The following is a 16,581-nucleotide window of genomic DNA, read 5'->3' on the forward strand; positions in this document are numbered from 1 at the left end:
CTCCATTGACCACCGCACTTCCGCGTTACACGGAGCGCGTGAATGATTAGATTGATTCATTAGAGCCTTGACCGTCCTTAAGTCAAGTGGTTGTAGTGTTCTATATATATCTATGGTTGTAGCTACCATAGATGTTATATATATATATCTATGGTAGCTACGGCTCTAACATTCATTAATTGTATCCACGCGAGCCCCTCCTCACAAGCTCCATGTAACGCGGAAGTGAATCGGTTTGACTCAGAACAGATGACGTCATGTTGAAAACCACCATCAGTGGGAAGAACTGCAACTGCACCGCGCTGAGTCCCGCTGCCATTTTAGACACGGTGGATTCAAAAGGACCCGCCTCGCCACGAAACCGCTGCTAATAACGTGGAACCCAGAGAAGAAACTGCGTTCGAGTAGAATGCCTACCGCTGTAATAAAAATTAAAAAAAATCACACGTAATCGGTTTGATGATCATTTTGTGTTTAAACGTCATCTGTATCCTAGAGAGTAAGTTTCTAATTTTGGTCCCAGGTTGAAAAATGTTAAGAACCTCAGATCTAGCGATACTGTTGAGAATAACACCCATCTGCATTACTGGTGGCCAATTTGACAATAGACCTATGAGCTTTATATATGCTTGCTAAATTTTATGTGCAACCTGAACTAATTTGACGTGGAAATATGAACCATTAGGTTCATGACTACGTAATGTTCCACCTTGTTTGAATGAAAGGCTACTCAGTTCACACAGGTAAGCCAGAAATAATATGTATGGGATGGGATCTAAAGGTGGTTTGCAAAAGTATATAGAACTACGGTAGTATGTATGTTAATAAAAATAAAAATACGTAAACAGGCTAAATTGGTGGCATTTCCATGAGTCCGCTAGGTAAATTACACAACATGCAACACAAGGTAGGCAGGCTAAATAAAACACTAGGGTAAAGGTTTGAGCAAATGTACATTTTGTTAGCTTATCCAACATAACAGCATGGCTGATGCTGGGTAGGACGGTCAATCTCAGTTGTATTAGGGGCGGGGGGCTAGCTGCAAAGACACAAGTAGTCATCATTTCAACCTTGAACCACTAAATTCAAATTATAAAATGAACCACTCCCACCAACTAAAATACATCCAGGTTGTCCGATCTAGCATCCAACAGTATGGGTCACAAGAAGGGGTATAGTGGTACCTGGTCCTGTGGTCAAGAGTTCTGGCCGGGTTCTGATCAAACTGGTAAGCTTCAGACAGGCAGCACATTGGGTCTCGAAAGAAAGTTTTAATCCACACCACAACATGCCAACAAAAGTTTTTTAACCATCTACAACTGAAAACGGCAGTCCTCACATTTCCTATGCTTCAGACCGACATGTCTTGGAACTATCTTGCCCCAGTGTATACCACTTAATGTAAAAAAAACATTGCAAACTATTCCTTTAACATATCAGGGTGGGACACAAAATGACGAGGGGTTGGCACTATCTGTAAAGGAAAGGCTATGAATCAAAAACAATGTTAGAATTGAAAGAAATCATAAAACATACTCTTCTCCCCGTGCTCCTCCAGCTTTATTGATAGTTTAAAATTACATTTCTATTTTCTAGGACTTCAGTTGCATTTTCCTTCCGACTTAAAAACTGAGTAAAAGCAAATGGTATTTTTACAGTAGTCTAAGTGATATTGTACAAAAATAACATTTGATTTCTGTGAAAACATTCTCCATTCCCAAATAACTGCTAATTTTGCTGATCAGCCAACTGTTTGCTTGATTTCCACCAAGGTACAAAGTTTCCCCCAAGCAATTTTGAAAGGAAAAATTTACCTTGAACTAAGACATGATACTTATTTAAATTGTAAACAGATTTTTTACATATAAAAGATCTTAGGATTCTTTTTTATTCGTCCAAAATTTAACATCTTTTATCTATACAACATGTAGTTTATGTTACCGCCCACATAGCTGCTTGCTGGGCTCTGATGCACCATGTTGTGTGAACTTGTTCCCATGTCATTCTCTCTTGGCCAACTCGTATCTTAACCCCCAAGAACAAACCAAAATAACCATACATGGAAGTTCAGGTGTCCATTTACTCCCTTCTTACTTCTCATCTTACAGAGACTCACTCCAACAACCCCAGAGGTCCTATATATCCCATACATTTAGTCCCATTCATTTTTCTCTGATCACCAGTGGCTGAAAAGGGGGATTCTTTAACAAAGCATTATACATAACACCGCTACCAAACTAAAACAAACATTTTTTGTACTGAATGCAGAAAGATATTTTTCACCCCTTTTTTGTCGTATAACATGTCGAGGCGCTCACTGGCCTGGGACTAGCCTCTGTTAGCCAACCGTTGGCCAGTGAAGAGGATTCAGAGAAAATAATACAACCAACCATCAATCAGAAAAAAAGGAGGGGCAACAAAGGGCACTGATTATGCATTGGTGGCTTCAACGGTGCAGTCCTTTGCCACATGGCCCGTCTTGCCACAGTTGTAGCAGCTCATCTCGTTGGATTTACTGCAATGCACGGCAACATGACCAGTCTCACCGCACCTGGGGAGGAGGGAAGGGTGAGTACGTTTCCGTTGGTTGCCAAAAAAAATTTAAAAAAGGGAAACAAGTTCAATATGCACTACCCCCGCAAAAAAAATAAAAATACGGTAAACAGACCTGTAACATCTCACTTTATCGCAGAGTTTCTGGATGTGTCCAAACCCTCCGCAGGAGTAGCACTTCTGCTCGTTAGCATGGTCACAGTCGCGGGCGACATGGCCAGCCTTGCCACAGCTGTAGCACACCTGCTCCCTTTCCTTCTTTGGCTCCTTGCAGTCCCGAGAAATGTGACCACTCCTGTGGCAGTTGTAGCAAGCTAAAGAGCAGAGTTAAAAATAAAATAAAAAATTGCCTTAAATATTATGCATTCTTGCATGAATGATTTCTTGGTCATATACTGATCAACCATAAGAATGTAGAACTCAGCCCTTTTAAAAGTATTGCTAGAAATATGAAGGAAAAAATGCAGAGTACACTATACTAATATGAAATCACCATAAAGCACTAGAATTCATTTTAAATACACACCATCCTCAGCTGATTCACAGTCCCTGGCCATGTGACCTTGTTGTCCACACCTGTAGCAGGACATGTCTGTGGACAGAAGGAAATAACAAGTTAGTCTAGATTAGTGCAGTCTAGATTAGTGCACTGGTCCTCAAAACCTTCTGGGCTTGAGGCAGATTAGTCACAATCCATTATGCAGGCTGAGTCATATGCCATGATCATGTTATTGGAGATATTCAACTTCACATATTGACAAAATTATCAGATGATGCAAGACTAAATATGACTAGATGATCTTTTATCATCAGGTACAAAACCAACAATACTGGCAGATCCGTCAGTTTAGTACTCCGGTCAGTTTGGGGGCCATTGGACAAATTATTGAGATGTACATTTCTCCATTAGATATCTCCCAGATGCTTTTGTGTATAAAGACACAGCAAATGTATCACGTTGCTTTGATTTCTAGCATGGTAGACGTTTCCTGGTATCATATTTTAATAAGTTGGGGACAATGCCATACTCTTATTTTAGCCAGGTACTGGACCAATATCCGATACCAGTACATCCCTAGTGTTCATATTTGTGAGAGGGATGTGAAAGTGGATCATTTACTGAATGACTAGTGCCTCTTCAGCTTAATTGCCACTGTTGGCAATAGAACGGTTCTCTGCAGATGCACTTGGTTGAAAGCAAACGTCCCATTTCATTGACACTAGCCTATAAACAGAACGCATACAGGCCTATTGGGAGTCACATGAGGGGGGTACATTTCTCACTGAAAACCGTAGCAAATCTCTGGTCCAAATAAACCCATACGAGATGATTTCCATTCTGCTAATAGTTTGCATGCTTTTCTTGATTTGGACCACCTTCCTTTTTGTGGGCTGCTTTTGCAGGAAATGTGCCAGTTCTGGCAGCACAAAATGGATGAATGATAATTAGCGATATATATGATAATTTATAAGGTGTTGCTAGCGGCTCATTGCGCGAGTCATCACAGTAAAGTTGGTTTGATGTTGGATAATCAACAGCTGTTCAAACCGTCCAATCTGCATGCCTGCCAGAGAAATAGCCAACATCCAAGTCGACTGCAGAGGATGAGTATTAAGGTCCAGCAGCAATTAGTCCCCCTCAACAAAAATCTAATGGAATGTAAATCAAGGACACATTTAGAAAAGCAAATATTTACAACTAGTTGTGAATAAATTAATGCTGATTTTACATTTTGATGTTGCAATGCATTGAAATGTATGCAGTCGTCTATGAGACTGTATTGGCAGGCTGAAGATTCGACAGCACGCCCTTGCCTCAAGGCACACCCTCTGAGGACCACTGCCTTAGTGGAATATCACTATGCTTTCCGTTTATGGTAGAATATTCTCTCAAGTTAGTAAAGAGTCATCTTTCCATTATTCACAAAGACAGAAGGTCACCAGAACTGAGATTTAGTATTACAATAAATTATGCAAGGTTAGTCAAGTATAAACACCCATAAACCTGTAAAGCGGTGTCGTTTTTGGGATACGTTCAATGGGTGTGGCATAAGAACCATAACAGACTTGCCTCTACGACCCCCCCTGCCGCGTCCACGGTTGGACCACTGCCCCTGCCCAGAGCCGCCGCTGGGACAGTTCTTGCTCCAATGCCCGAACTCCCCGCATCTATAGCACTCGCTGTTGCCGCTCATTTCCATGACGTTACCTGTACACAAGAAACAACTTATTAGTGTACAGAATATATTCCCTTCATGTCTATGTTTTATGTATGAACTATGAACACAGATAACCTGTTTCACATCTTTTCGAGCAAAGGTATATGACCCAAGGCAAATCAGAATTAAAATATTATAATAACTACACAAATAACACAATTTATTATCACAATTATTTGATGCATATTCCTTGTACTGCACACACACACTTGTATAAGTGTTGGGCTACTATGGTGACAAGGATTAACTAAGGATCTAAATCTACAATCAACTAGTGGATATCAAGTTGCAAAGTCTATCCTAATGGCTCAGGACACTACAACTAACTAACCACCCATCTAACTTACATGATTTCCTCAATGGAGAATCATATTGTGATCACCACAGGCCAACCTTCTCCCAAGTGGGTTTGCTGACGGTGCTACAGACAGCTCGCCGGGGAAAATGTGGGTTAAAAAGTTCCTAGAAGGTAAACGAGCTAAACCACACGAGATATTGACCCATTTGTTTACACTGCTTGTGTTGTTTTTACTACCTGTACCCCCCCCCCTTCCCACATGCTGCCTGAATTTCCCCAAGGGGATCAATAAAGGAATATCTTATAATGTAAAGAAGAACTCATCACCTTCCAAGACAACCAACTGTGGCGTTATTATTAACTCTCAATTGCATTAGTGTCCCGTTCGCAGGCAGCCTGGAGGAGAAGAGCAGCAAGAGGACGCTGGATCATAAACAAGCCAGTGAGAGTGAAACCTGGTCACAGTTATGACGGCTGTGACCCCGTCTTGCATATTGTTGCACAAGCTGCTGCACAACGCTACGGTTAGCCACACTGCTAACGTTTTTATGTCTACGTTACACTGAACGCGATCGCTTGCTGCTGTGTGTTATTAACATTATTATCGGAAGGCTCTAGCCAAACATCTAACGTTAGCCAACCGTGAAAGTTATGCGGTTTGAAATCAGCAAAAGGCCCCAAATCACGCTGGACCTGGGGGCTGCAGCAGCAGCGAGAGAGAGCAACACATGTCGCGTTCTATCAGCTAACGTCACGCTGCACACAGCCACCGGTAACCAAGACGAGCAAATCACGCCAGCTAGTAAAGTTACCATTTTTTAAAGCATGTTTTCGACCCACTACTCCATATAGATCTAGCCACACCACACGTTTGCGTTGATTTGAGATAGTATACGTTACGACAAAGATAAGGAAAATCAGGTCGCAGCTACTACTAGGCCTCGTCACGTTGATATCGCAGCTGCAGCGCGCGAGACGCTGCTAACCGTTAGCTACCAGCTCGCGGGAGCCTCGCGAGAGCCAACAGTTAGCAGCGTCGCTAACAGTTAGCTACCAGCTCGTGGGAGCGAGTAGGGCACAGCTGCAGCGCCGGAGAAACACGCTCACTTAAAACAGCGCACCTCCGAGCTGCTTCTGTAGAAAGTAGGCGCGTGGCTGCCACAGGCTCGCCCAGTGAGAGGATTCTCCGGCGCTGCAGATGGACCCTATTGGTGGGAGCAGCAACCAGCGCGCGAGACGCTGCGGCTAGCTAACAGTCATCTCGCGAGACGCCGCGGCTAGCTAACAGTTATCTCGCGAGACGCCGCGGCTAGCTAACCTACTAAGCTCGCGAGACCAACCCCTCTCTCTCCAAAAGGCCTCGCCGACGTCTCCCCACTATTTGGTCTCGTTAGACGAGAAAAGCCCCCGTTTAACTAACGTCGCCGAGAGCAACGGACTTCCCATGCAAATTACGCGGGTTGTAGTCGATTCGAGTCAAGAAAAACAATAAAATATAAATGTTATTTCCCGCGCTTAGATAACGTCGTTGTGTGTCTTAACATTTAGCTGACGCTGGCTAACACAGTTAGCAGGCCAGGCCCAGAAACCTGAACAAGTCGTAATCCTGCTCAGTTTATTAAAATGGAGGACAATGCATCATTTTTTTCTTTCTTTACAAGCACTTTCAACAACGTAAGGTAACACGCTTAAACATCGATGTGTTATATGTTAGCTGTTCAACAAAACAACGTTAGATAATTGCTTACCTAGCTACGCAGCTATGATATTCTGTTTACGCCTCTCTCTCCGTCGCGCTACACATGCGGTGTGAGGTTGTGAGCACGAGTTCCTGCCGGAGGGAGCGCGTCATCCGCACGGTGTCAGTATTAACAAATCCGGCACAAGACACCGCCCCTCTGAGGCAGCGAATCAAGGGCCAGAAGTTATCCTCTTCCCCAAATCTATAACTATAATCAGACTTTCCCGACCTTTGATGTCCCCCCCCCCGTATAATAACTTAATAACTTCCGTTGCCTATTACAGGTGCAGTTCAATAAATGAGAATATCCATATATTTCACTGTATTGATGCAGTCATTTGTGCAAAAGGAGCCCCAACCAAGTACTGAGTGAACATACATCATGAACATTTCTATATACAATGATTTATGTCTTATGTAATATTCTGAGATACAGAATGTTGGGCTTTCATGAGCTGTAAGCCATAATCATCCAAATTAAAACAAATAAAGGCTTGACATATTTCACTTTGTGTGTAATGAATCTATAATCTATGAGAGTTTTCGCTTTTCTAATTGAATTACTGAAATAAAATAACTTTTCCACGGTATTCTAATTTATTGAGCTGCACCCGTATGTTGAGTATAGTGGTTACGGATTGCAATCAGTTGGACCACGCTCATAATGTCCATTGACATTGATTTAATAATTTTTTTGTATGCCTATTTTATTAGATTCGATTAACATGTATTGTTGTCATCATACTACAGCACAAGTACAGTCCAACCAGAGTGCAAATGTAACCGTAAAGTGCAATAGTAATATACAATGCACAGGTGGTTAAACTGGGTATATAATATATAAATTAGTACTGAATAATAGTGTTAATCAGATGTATGTACAGAGTTGTAGTATTAATATGTACAGTGATACAGGTATAAAGACAGTATGGGTAGTAGGTCGTACTGGCCAGCAGCATAACTAGTAAGAGTATATTATATAATTATATATATTATATAATACAACCCTTTAAGGAGTAAAACATTTTAGAATAGAATAGAATAGAAATACTTTTATTATCTCGTGGGAAATTTGACACTGCAAGTCTGAACGTTTTCCCAGAATTCTGTCTTCAAATTGTTACCACTCAAAATTCTAATCTCTGTGACATCTACTCTGTGTACACTTGAAAGAGTTATTCACCTAAGGAATTCGCTGGAGGGGTGAATATCATTTACAGTAGAACCTCTTTCACTTTTGGGATATAGGAAAATGAAGACAGTTGGTGTAGAAACAGTTATCAATAGCTCTAGTAGAAATAGAGGCTATAATGTCTGTTAGAATATGGGGACTCTTATTTTGTTCTTACTTAAAGTTTCATATTTCAGCCTACTTTGCTGCTGCATTAAAGGGATAGTTCAGATTTTTGGAACCCTAGCCCTATTTCATACTTACCAATCAGCACAATCCTAGCTGTTCCACATACTAGCTCCAATGTAAAGTCAATGGGGTCAAGCTCCTGTCTGTACAGTCTGACTGAGGCTCACTGAAATGTACTCCACTTGTACAGACAGGAGCTCAACCCCACTGACTTTGCATTGGTTTGTGGCCAATTACCTGGAAGCTAGTAATGAGGACCTGCATGGATTATCAGTGAGAAAGGACGCTACCGATCAATATAATCATCGGTAAGTAACTGCATGGATTATCAGTGAGAAAGGACGCTACCGATCAATATAATCATCGGTAAGTAACTGCATGGATTATCACTGAGAAAGGACTCTACCGATCAATATAATCATCGGTAAGTAAGAAATTGGGCAAGGGTTTAAAAAATCAGACCTATCCCTTTAATAATGTTTACCATGCCTTCAGTTCATTCATAAATATCATAAATATGACACATGAACAACCCAACAAAGTGGGAATTATGAGTGGGAACGTCAGATTTCCTCTGATATCTGAGTCACCAAGGGAAGGGGCGTGCTGTTGATACGCATGTTGTGCACACAAACCGTGGTGGGAAATAATTAAGTATTCTTCTTACTCAAGTGCTGTAAAATGTTGAGGTACTTGCATTTTACTAAAGTATTTTAATTTCAGGGAACTTTGTACATTTACTCCACTACATTTGAAATTAGGTATTATACTTTTTACTCCTCTACATTTATCTGAACCCAATAGTTACTAGTTACTTAAAAAAAGGATTTTGCATACAAGACATAAGGTATAAGTTAATGACGATTAATTAATTTAACATTTTAAACCAGCAATCCTAAAGAGGAAATAATCATCAATTTAACATAACCTCCAAAGGTCAATAGATTGAGGTTTGAATGCTCCCAAGCAATGAAATACAAGAATGTCATATAGAATATGTACTTTTACTTTTGTACATTCAATATCAAATGCTTCTCTACTTTTACTTGAGTACTATTTTACCTGAGTATTTCTACTTTTACTTAAGTAAAGGAACTGTGTACTTATTCCACCACTGCACACAAAAACAACGTATTAAGATAAGAACAACAAACAATGTGCTGTTTGCAGCCAAGTGCCAGGAATGAACTACATATTTAAAATAGATATTATTTTAAATTAAAAGAAACCTTAAGTGTAACATTCAGCAAGTAAATCATTTTCAGACATTTTAAATGTCAATGCTTGTCATAAAGAGGCTACTTGTTGGATTTGTGCAACTTTCAGCCATGAAGCATACATTAGAAGACAAAAAAGAGTGAAGAATGTGAGAATAATTATATCACGAGCATAAAGTAATGTCTGCCTGCAATCTCCATTTGATTTAGCCCTCACACAGGTTCAAAGATGTTGAATACATTGTTTCATTATTCAGTATGAAGTTACATATTTTGAACACAAGAGGGCGATACTACACAGGTTCACTGGTAATCCTGTGTAGTAATCACTCTCTGGCACCTCTCTCAACATCAGTGATAATTTCGTCAGCTATTTTAAATGTTCGTCTGAGTCATGTCTCAAATGCTCTTTTTCGTTTTCATCATATTTAGTCACCTTTATCTATTTTTAGTCAAGTATTATTTTATTATTCTGTGCCCTTCCTGATGACTTGTCGTACAGAACTTGTGAGTCGCTTTGGATAAAAGCGTCAGCTAAATGACTAAATGTAAATGTATTCAACTACAGGTCTGAGCATTTTCGTTTTAGTCTTTTTTTTGTTTAGTTTCAATTTAGACTTTTTTGTTTAGTCTCGCCACTCAGTTACAGCCTCACAAATTGGCGTGAGCTTTTTCTAAACAAAAAAAAGCTACCGTTAGTGCTAGCTGGTGAGACTTATGTAAGCTATTTAATGTGTTCTGTGTGGTGGATCAACATAATGTAGCGATCCGTCATGCAGTAATGTAGGGAAGAAAGAGGAGAGTTTCCTTTTCTGTATGGTGCTTTATTTCCAGCTCAATATGGGGTTTTACAAGTTGATACTTCCCTTCTCAAAACAAACTGGTCAGACTACTGCTTGACCTGACTCCTAGAACCCACCTCACCCCTGCCCACTTTGACAACCTAGGATGGCTTAGAGTAGACGACAGAGTACAGCAACTTGCAATGGGCCTGGTCTATAAGATACACTACACCACCAAGGTACCCATGTACATGTCAAAATACTTCCCAAAGGGCAGTGAATACCACGACCACAACACCAGAGGGAGCTCCACAAATCATGTTAAACCCAGATTCGGCTCAAACAAGGGACTAAACACGTTTCGCAATGATGCCACATCAATGTGGAACGCCCTACCCAAAGCTGTAAAGGAATGTGAATCACTACCCACCTTCAAAAACACTCTCAAAGAACACCTACGGGAGACTGCAATTCGAAACTGGCCCATGTAAATGTCCAAACCCCCCACCCCCTCCAATGTACAGTAAATGACCAAGTATGGTTGTCAATATTCCAATGTACAGTTTTGCTTGTACAGTTGTACAGTGTTCCCCCCCCCCACCCCCAGCTTCGTCAAGACCATATTTAGTCATCATTTTCGTTGACTAAATTAACACTGCTCAACATGCCATAGTGAACCTATTGTTGTTGATATATATATGCATTAAAAATATTTATTAATTAATTTCTATCATTGTCCATTGAAATCTTTGCCCCCACATAAAAGAAAAAATATATATAATTTTTTCCCAAACCTGTCTGATTATGGGTGACAGAGTGAAACGTGCACTTTGTGCGCTCTGGGGACCACTGGCACTTATATGCACGTGTTTTGGGATTGCCCACCAGTGGCTTGTTTATGGAAATCCTTGATAGCTAAACTTTCAAACATATGTAACTTGACAATCCTATTGACAGCAGAGACACTGCTTCTAGATGATATACTACCAGCATCCTTACAACAAAAAATTATCATTCTGCCGGTCGTTACTGCAGCCAAGAAGCTGGTAGCCATGAGGTGGAAAGAACCTGAGAAACTCACAATGATTAATTGGTCTCTGACACTGCTGGATGTCATTTATATGGAGATCTCTACTGCACGTGTAATTGGGGTTGGACAGGCCGGCATTGAACTTTGGGTCGCAGCGGCCGAGAAAGTAAAGGCCACAATCTAGCGGCGGAGCGGGTCGGGGTGTTGGTACTGGGGAGTTCGGGGGTCCTGGGGGAGGACATGTCTTTTGTGGTGTCTATTGTGGTGTCTGCAATAGTATAAGTTTTTTTTTTTTTTTTTTTTAATGTTTTTATGTTCTGTATTTATTTATTTATTTATTTAATTATTTTCTTCATTATTGTTATTATTATTGTGGTACTGTGAGGTCTTATTATTATTATTATTATTATTATTATTATTATTATTATTATTATTATTATTATTATTATTATTATTATTATTATTATTATTATTATTATTATTATTATTATTATTATTATTATTATTACTGTATTGTGTTTGTCTTGTTTTTTGTATAAAAAGAAATACAAATTTGATTAAAAAAAAAAAGATTCATATTATTAAAGTGAATGTTTTTAACCTGTGTTGTGCTTCACCTTCCTACCATTCCTACAGTGTCTACTAGCTCAAGATCCTACTCCACTGGAGCAGGAGATCTTTTTGTTCCTTCTTTTCCAAAACCAAAATGAGGGTGGAGCGCTGGGATAAGCTATATATTACAGAACTATGATGAACATCCTACTGCAGCCTATTCTTCAACATGTAGGCCTATTTCTACACGTCTTTTTAAACACATGGACACAAAGGGCCATTTGAAACACAATCTGCAAGGCCCTGAACAATGAGAAATCGAAAATAAATAAAAAATAAAGCCAAAAGGGAAAATAATTATAATAAAAACAGCAAACCATACATGAAAACTAATTGCAGCTTTAATGAAAAGCTAAATTGAGAATAATGTGAAAATAAACGTCATGAAAAAGATATATTAGTTACATGATAAGACGGCCCAGTCATCCTGCCTGCATCGTTTGTTGAATATAAGATCAGAGAGAGATGGCCAACGATTGAGAGAATCATGGAGGCTATCAGCATGTCAGCTAACTGTCCTGAGTGCTGGTCAGATCAATAAGTGGGAAAGATGCAATCCTCCTTGTCTTAAGGTGGTCTTGGGTTGTAAAACAACAGAGATGGGGTTGCCATTTTGTACGGCCGTTATTCAGCAGCTGATACCCTCTATTAGGACAGACACAAAGGCATTAGCCTATGACGTATCATTTCGATTTTAATTAACCTGTCTACAAACGGCATTACTCCAAACATTATATGATAACGACATGAAATACAAAGATAATATTACAATGTTGCACACCGAATGGAATACCTTAAAAGGGCTCTAACAATGGACAGAGCCCAACCCTCATTCTCACATGAGCAGTATTTGGTATTCATGAAATGTTGTTGGGTGGATGTAATGTCTATGGGGGGGGAAATGCTACTTGCAAAAAAATGGAGACTCCATTTTAAAATATGATATATGATGAGAAAAAGGGAGATTGTGTGACAGGAATATGATGAGCCGCTGTGATGACCATCTGGATGAGAATGTTGGCTGCTTTATGGAATCAGTTTGTGGCAGTTTGTCCTCATCAAGACAGAGTGTGTGGGATGTTGGTGAGGCTGTTTAATTCTCAAACAGTACAATGGTGTTAAGTACGGCTTGCTGTTAGGACCTAGGAGCCATCTGTGGCTAGACTATACACCTCGGGGGACCCAGTCTGGGGTGCTGATGGCGAACACATGGTGAGTGACAGCAGGCTTGATAGAGGGTAAGATTTCATAAACAACACCTTTTCAGCAGTTTGAAACAGAATAAGTTGCGTTCTTGTTTAACTTGCTCTTTCTCAGTGAGTCGGTTGATGTCCTGATCATACATTTTGAACCCAGTGTAAAAGAGGAACCAGAATGTTGTAATCTTTGCCCAACAAGTCTAGATAAACGTTGCTCTTATACGTACCAAATCATCCACCATGATTTCTGGCTCTTCACTGTCTTTTGGTTCAAAAACATGTACAAATATGAAAATGATGGCCTACAACACATAGGCCTGTAATAGGTTCCGGCAGGGTCTATATAGGCGTCACTGTTGCATTGGCCTACCCTCTCCAGAGATGATGCTGCAGTTGGAGTTATGTAGCCTATGGCTGACTTCAATAGCATTTCCCCACCAAAAAAAAAGCAAACATTGGCCAGTAACGTGTATTTCAATTGTTTTGCATTAATACCTTGCATAATGCACCATAATCATTAGACCAAACGGTTTTCACCCAAGCAAGGGCTTACCTACAACAATCTCAAAAGGCATTGTTTGCATCAGGCACCTAACCTATAAGCTCATTGTGATCGACCCTAACCAGATCAGGGGAAAATAAAAATGCATGGTGCATAATATTTTCTAATATTTCTAGCTGGGATAATAATGTCCTCTCAGGAGCCCAAACAGCCAGATCACTGTGGAGTGGGTGGGCTCAGAGGCTCTGCAGATATATGCTATTGCAGTGGATGGCTGCACTTCTTGTTGTGACTGCAAGGTCCTGTTTCAATCACTGGCGTCAGACAGGCGCTCGCGACACCAACAACAACAACTCAAACCCGTTCACCTTCTCTGCGTACATCGTCAAATAATATCGATCGTAATATGAACATCACTTTTCAACCCATTAGAGTTTTAATTTTCGTACCAAGGAATGTCCTTGATCGTGTGACTTTCTAAGACGCCGAGGAGACTGTTTTCTCTCTCTCTCATTCACCCGCGCGGACGGATCTGGATTAAGTGTATACACTTTTCAAAAGGATCGATCAATAGACTTCAGCTGATTTATAAACAAAGTGACCGATCGCGTCGTCTTCAAACAACCCGTCCATGTTATTATTATTATTATTATTATTATCGGATACATTGTTGCCGTCGGGAGTGTTGATCAAACAAACGACGAGCTTCCCGTCTGAGATATGATGATGTCATCCGCTCCACTTTGTCCCGAAGTTATGGCGGAGCAGAAGTTTTCTAACTCGTCTTGGTGAGTCTGGTGGATAATCTATATGTATGTATTTATGTAGGCCCAATACCCATCGCTGCTTTTTGTGTGTGTGTGTTTGAACCGTCCTCTCTCTGCGTGGTTTCAAGAAGTCAGTTGGACTGAAGGGGAACGAGGAGACTTTAGTTAGTAAGTTCGCCGTGGGGCCTAAACATGAATACAGGCACATTCAAAACGATGCATTCGTCAAGAACACTTCTATTATTTAGACTATTATACGTGCTGGGCAGCCAGTGCGTGCGTGCGTGCGTTTGTACGAGTAGGCTATCCTTGTTGTCTTACAAGAGGTGTTTTCACATCTTAATACTTTTTTTGGAGAGAGGGACCCACTTTACATTCCACTCTACTTCCAACTCCAAACAGTCCTCCCAACATGTCACTGACCTGCTGACATTGATCTCACCTATACTATACTACATATCACTACTTGTCTTGTTATCGCAAACAAAATGCTTCTATTTAAAACAGTATGTGCATCATGGAGGAGTGCTTCCCACGATGGCTTATCTATCTGGGGGAATCTGCCTGTTCTTATGTGAACTGAGACTGTAGTGTGTTCTTAGCAGGGAAGAAGGGAGTAGCCTACTACTACTACAACAAAGTATTCTGGAGTTCTCATTCTTTCTGTTGATGCTCATTCTTGATTGATTGAACATTTTATTAACAGATTGCAGAATGGGTACAAATTACAATACAGTACGGCTCAATACACACAATTGTTAAGGGGATGCAGATCAGAGAAAGACTTTCGTCTTGTTTACATCAGGGTCCCCCCGTTTTCAATTCATCAAGACATACATGACATACAGATGGACAGTACCGCTACATCTATACATTTATGACATATCAGATTTACAAACACGGTACTGTCTTTGATACAAGAAGAGTCTAAAAAAAAAAGAGAGTATATACATTTGACGAAGAAACTGTACATTGGAGGAGGTTGGATGTATCACAGCGGACCTGTAACGGTGGTGTTGGTGCCACTGTGACCCACAGACCTGTAACGGTGGTGTTGGTGCCACTGTGACCCACAGACCTGTAACGGTGGTGTTGGTGCCGCTGTGACCCACAGACCTGTAACGGTGGTGTTGGTGCCACTGTGACCCACAGACCTGTAACGGTGGTGTTGGTGCCGCTGTGACCCACAGACCTGTAACGGTGGTGTTGGTGCCGCTGTGACCCACAGACCTGTAACGGTGGTGTTGGTGCCGCTGTGACCCACAGACCTGTAACGGTGGTGTTGGTGCCACTGACCCACAGACCTGTAACGGTGGTGTTGGTGCCACTGTGACCCACAGACCTGTAACGGTGGTGTTGGTGCCACTGACTGACCCACAGACCTGTAACGGTGGTGTTGGTGCCACTGTGACCCACAGACCTGTAACGGTGGTGTTGGTGCCACTGTGACCCACAGACCTGTAACGGTGGTGTTGGTGCCACTGTGACCCACAGACCTGTAACGGTGGTGTTGGTGCCACTGTGACCCACAGACCTGTAACGGTGGTGTTGGTGCCACTGTGACCCACAGACCTGTAACGGTGGTGTTGGTGCCACTGTGACCCACAGACCTGTAACGGTGGTGTTGGTGCCACTGTGACCCAGCAGACCTGTAACGGTGGTGTTGGTGCCACTGACTGACCCACAGACCTGTAACGGTGGTGTTGGTGCCACTGTGACCCACAGACCTGTAACGGTGGTGTTGGTGCCACTGACCCACAGACCTGTAACGGTGGTGTTGGTGCCACTGTGACCCACAGACCTGTAACGGTGGTGTTGGTGCCACTGTGACCCACAGACCTGTAACGGTGGTGTTGGTGCCACTGTGACCCACAGACCTGTAATGGTGGTGTTGGTGCCACTGTGACCCACAGACCTGTAACGGTGGTGTTGGTGCCACTGTGACCCAGCAGACCTGTAACGGTGGTGTTGGTGCCACTGTGACCCACAGACCTGTAACGGTGGTGTTGGTGCCGCTGTGACCCAGCAGACCTGTAACGGTGGTGTTGGTGCCACTGTGACCCACAGACCTGTAACGGTGGTGTTGGTGCCACTGACCCAGCAGACCTGTTGGTTGTTGTTGGTGCCACTGACTGACTTATGTCCCTGCTTTTCTATTGATAGTCCTGGGGATGAGTTAACCACTAACTGCACTGCAGTCAATCATCTCTTCAGCTCCAACAGGTCTTTAGACGTATGAGAGAGCGGGAGACCGAGAGGGTGAGCTGTGGGGCAGATAGACACATTTGCACACAGAAAACA

General features: G+C 41.6%; 2 protein-coding genes across 4 annotated transcripts in view; one reads left to right on the plus strand and one right to left on the minus strand.

Moving 5' to 3' along the window:
• Positions 1-1,251: 1,251 nt before the first annotated feature.
• cnbpa (CCHC-type zinc finger, nucleic acid binding protein a) lies at positions 1,252-6,905 on the minus strand. 2 transcript variants are annotated; one of them, XM_084334115.1, is made up of 5 exons: positions 6,819-6,905; positions 4,625-4,762; positions 3,080-3,145; positions 2,669-2,867; positions 1,252-2,551 (listed from the first exon to the last, which is right to left on the minus strand). In XM_084334115.1, exons 2-5 carry the CDS (start codon positions 4,752-4,754, stop codon positions 2,431-2,433), a joined length of 516 nt encoding a protein of 171 aa, XP_084190241.1. In that variant the 5' UTR covers positions 4,755-4,762; positions 6,819-6,905; the 3' UTR covers positions 1,252-2,430. The 2 variants fall into 2 exon arrangements, with proteins under 2 accessions (XP_084190241.1, XP_084190242.1); XM_084334116.1 differs by lacking the exon at positions 6,819-6,905 and adding an exon at positions 5,398-5,478.
• Positions 6,906-13,833: 6,928 nt separating this feature from the next.
• Positions 13,834-16,581, plus strand: part of raf1a (Raf-1 proto-oncogene, serine/threonine kinase a) — a 59,090-nt gene continuing 56,342 nt past the window's right edge. For both annotated transcript variants that reach the window (XR_014620702.1, XM_084334105.1), the window contains exon 1: positions 13,834-14,301. The gene's annotated coding sequence lies outside the window, so the exon portion shown is untranslated. The remainder of the gene's footprint in view (positions 14,302-16,581) is intronic.

Source organism: Notolepis coatsorum, assembly GCF_963971535.1.
Source record: "Notolepis coatsorum genome assembly, chromosome: 17".
In the NCBI taxonomy this organism is placed as follows: domain Eukaryota; kingdom Metazoa; phylum Chordata; class Actinopteri; order Aulopiformes; family Paralepididae; genus Notolepis; species Notolepis coatsorum.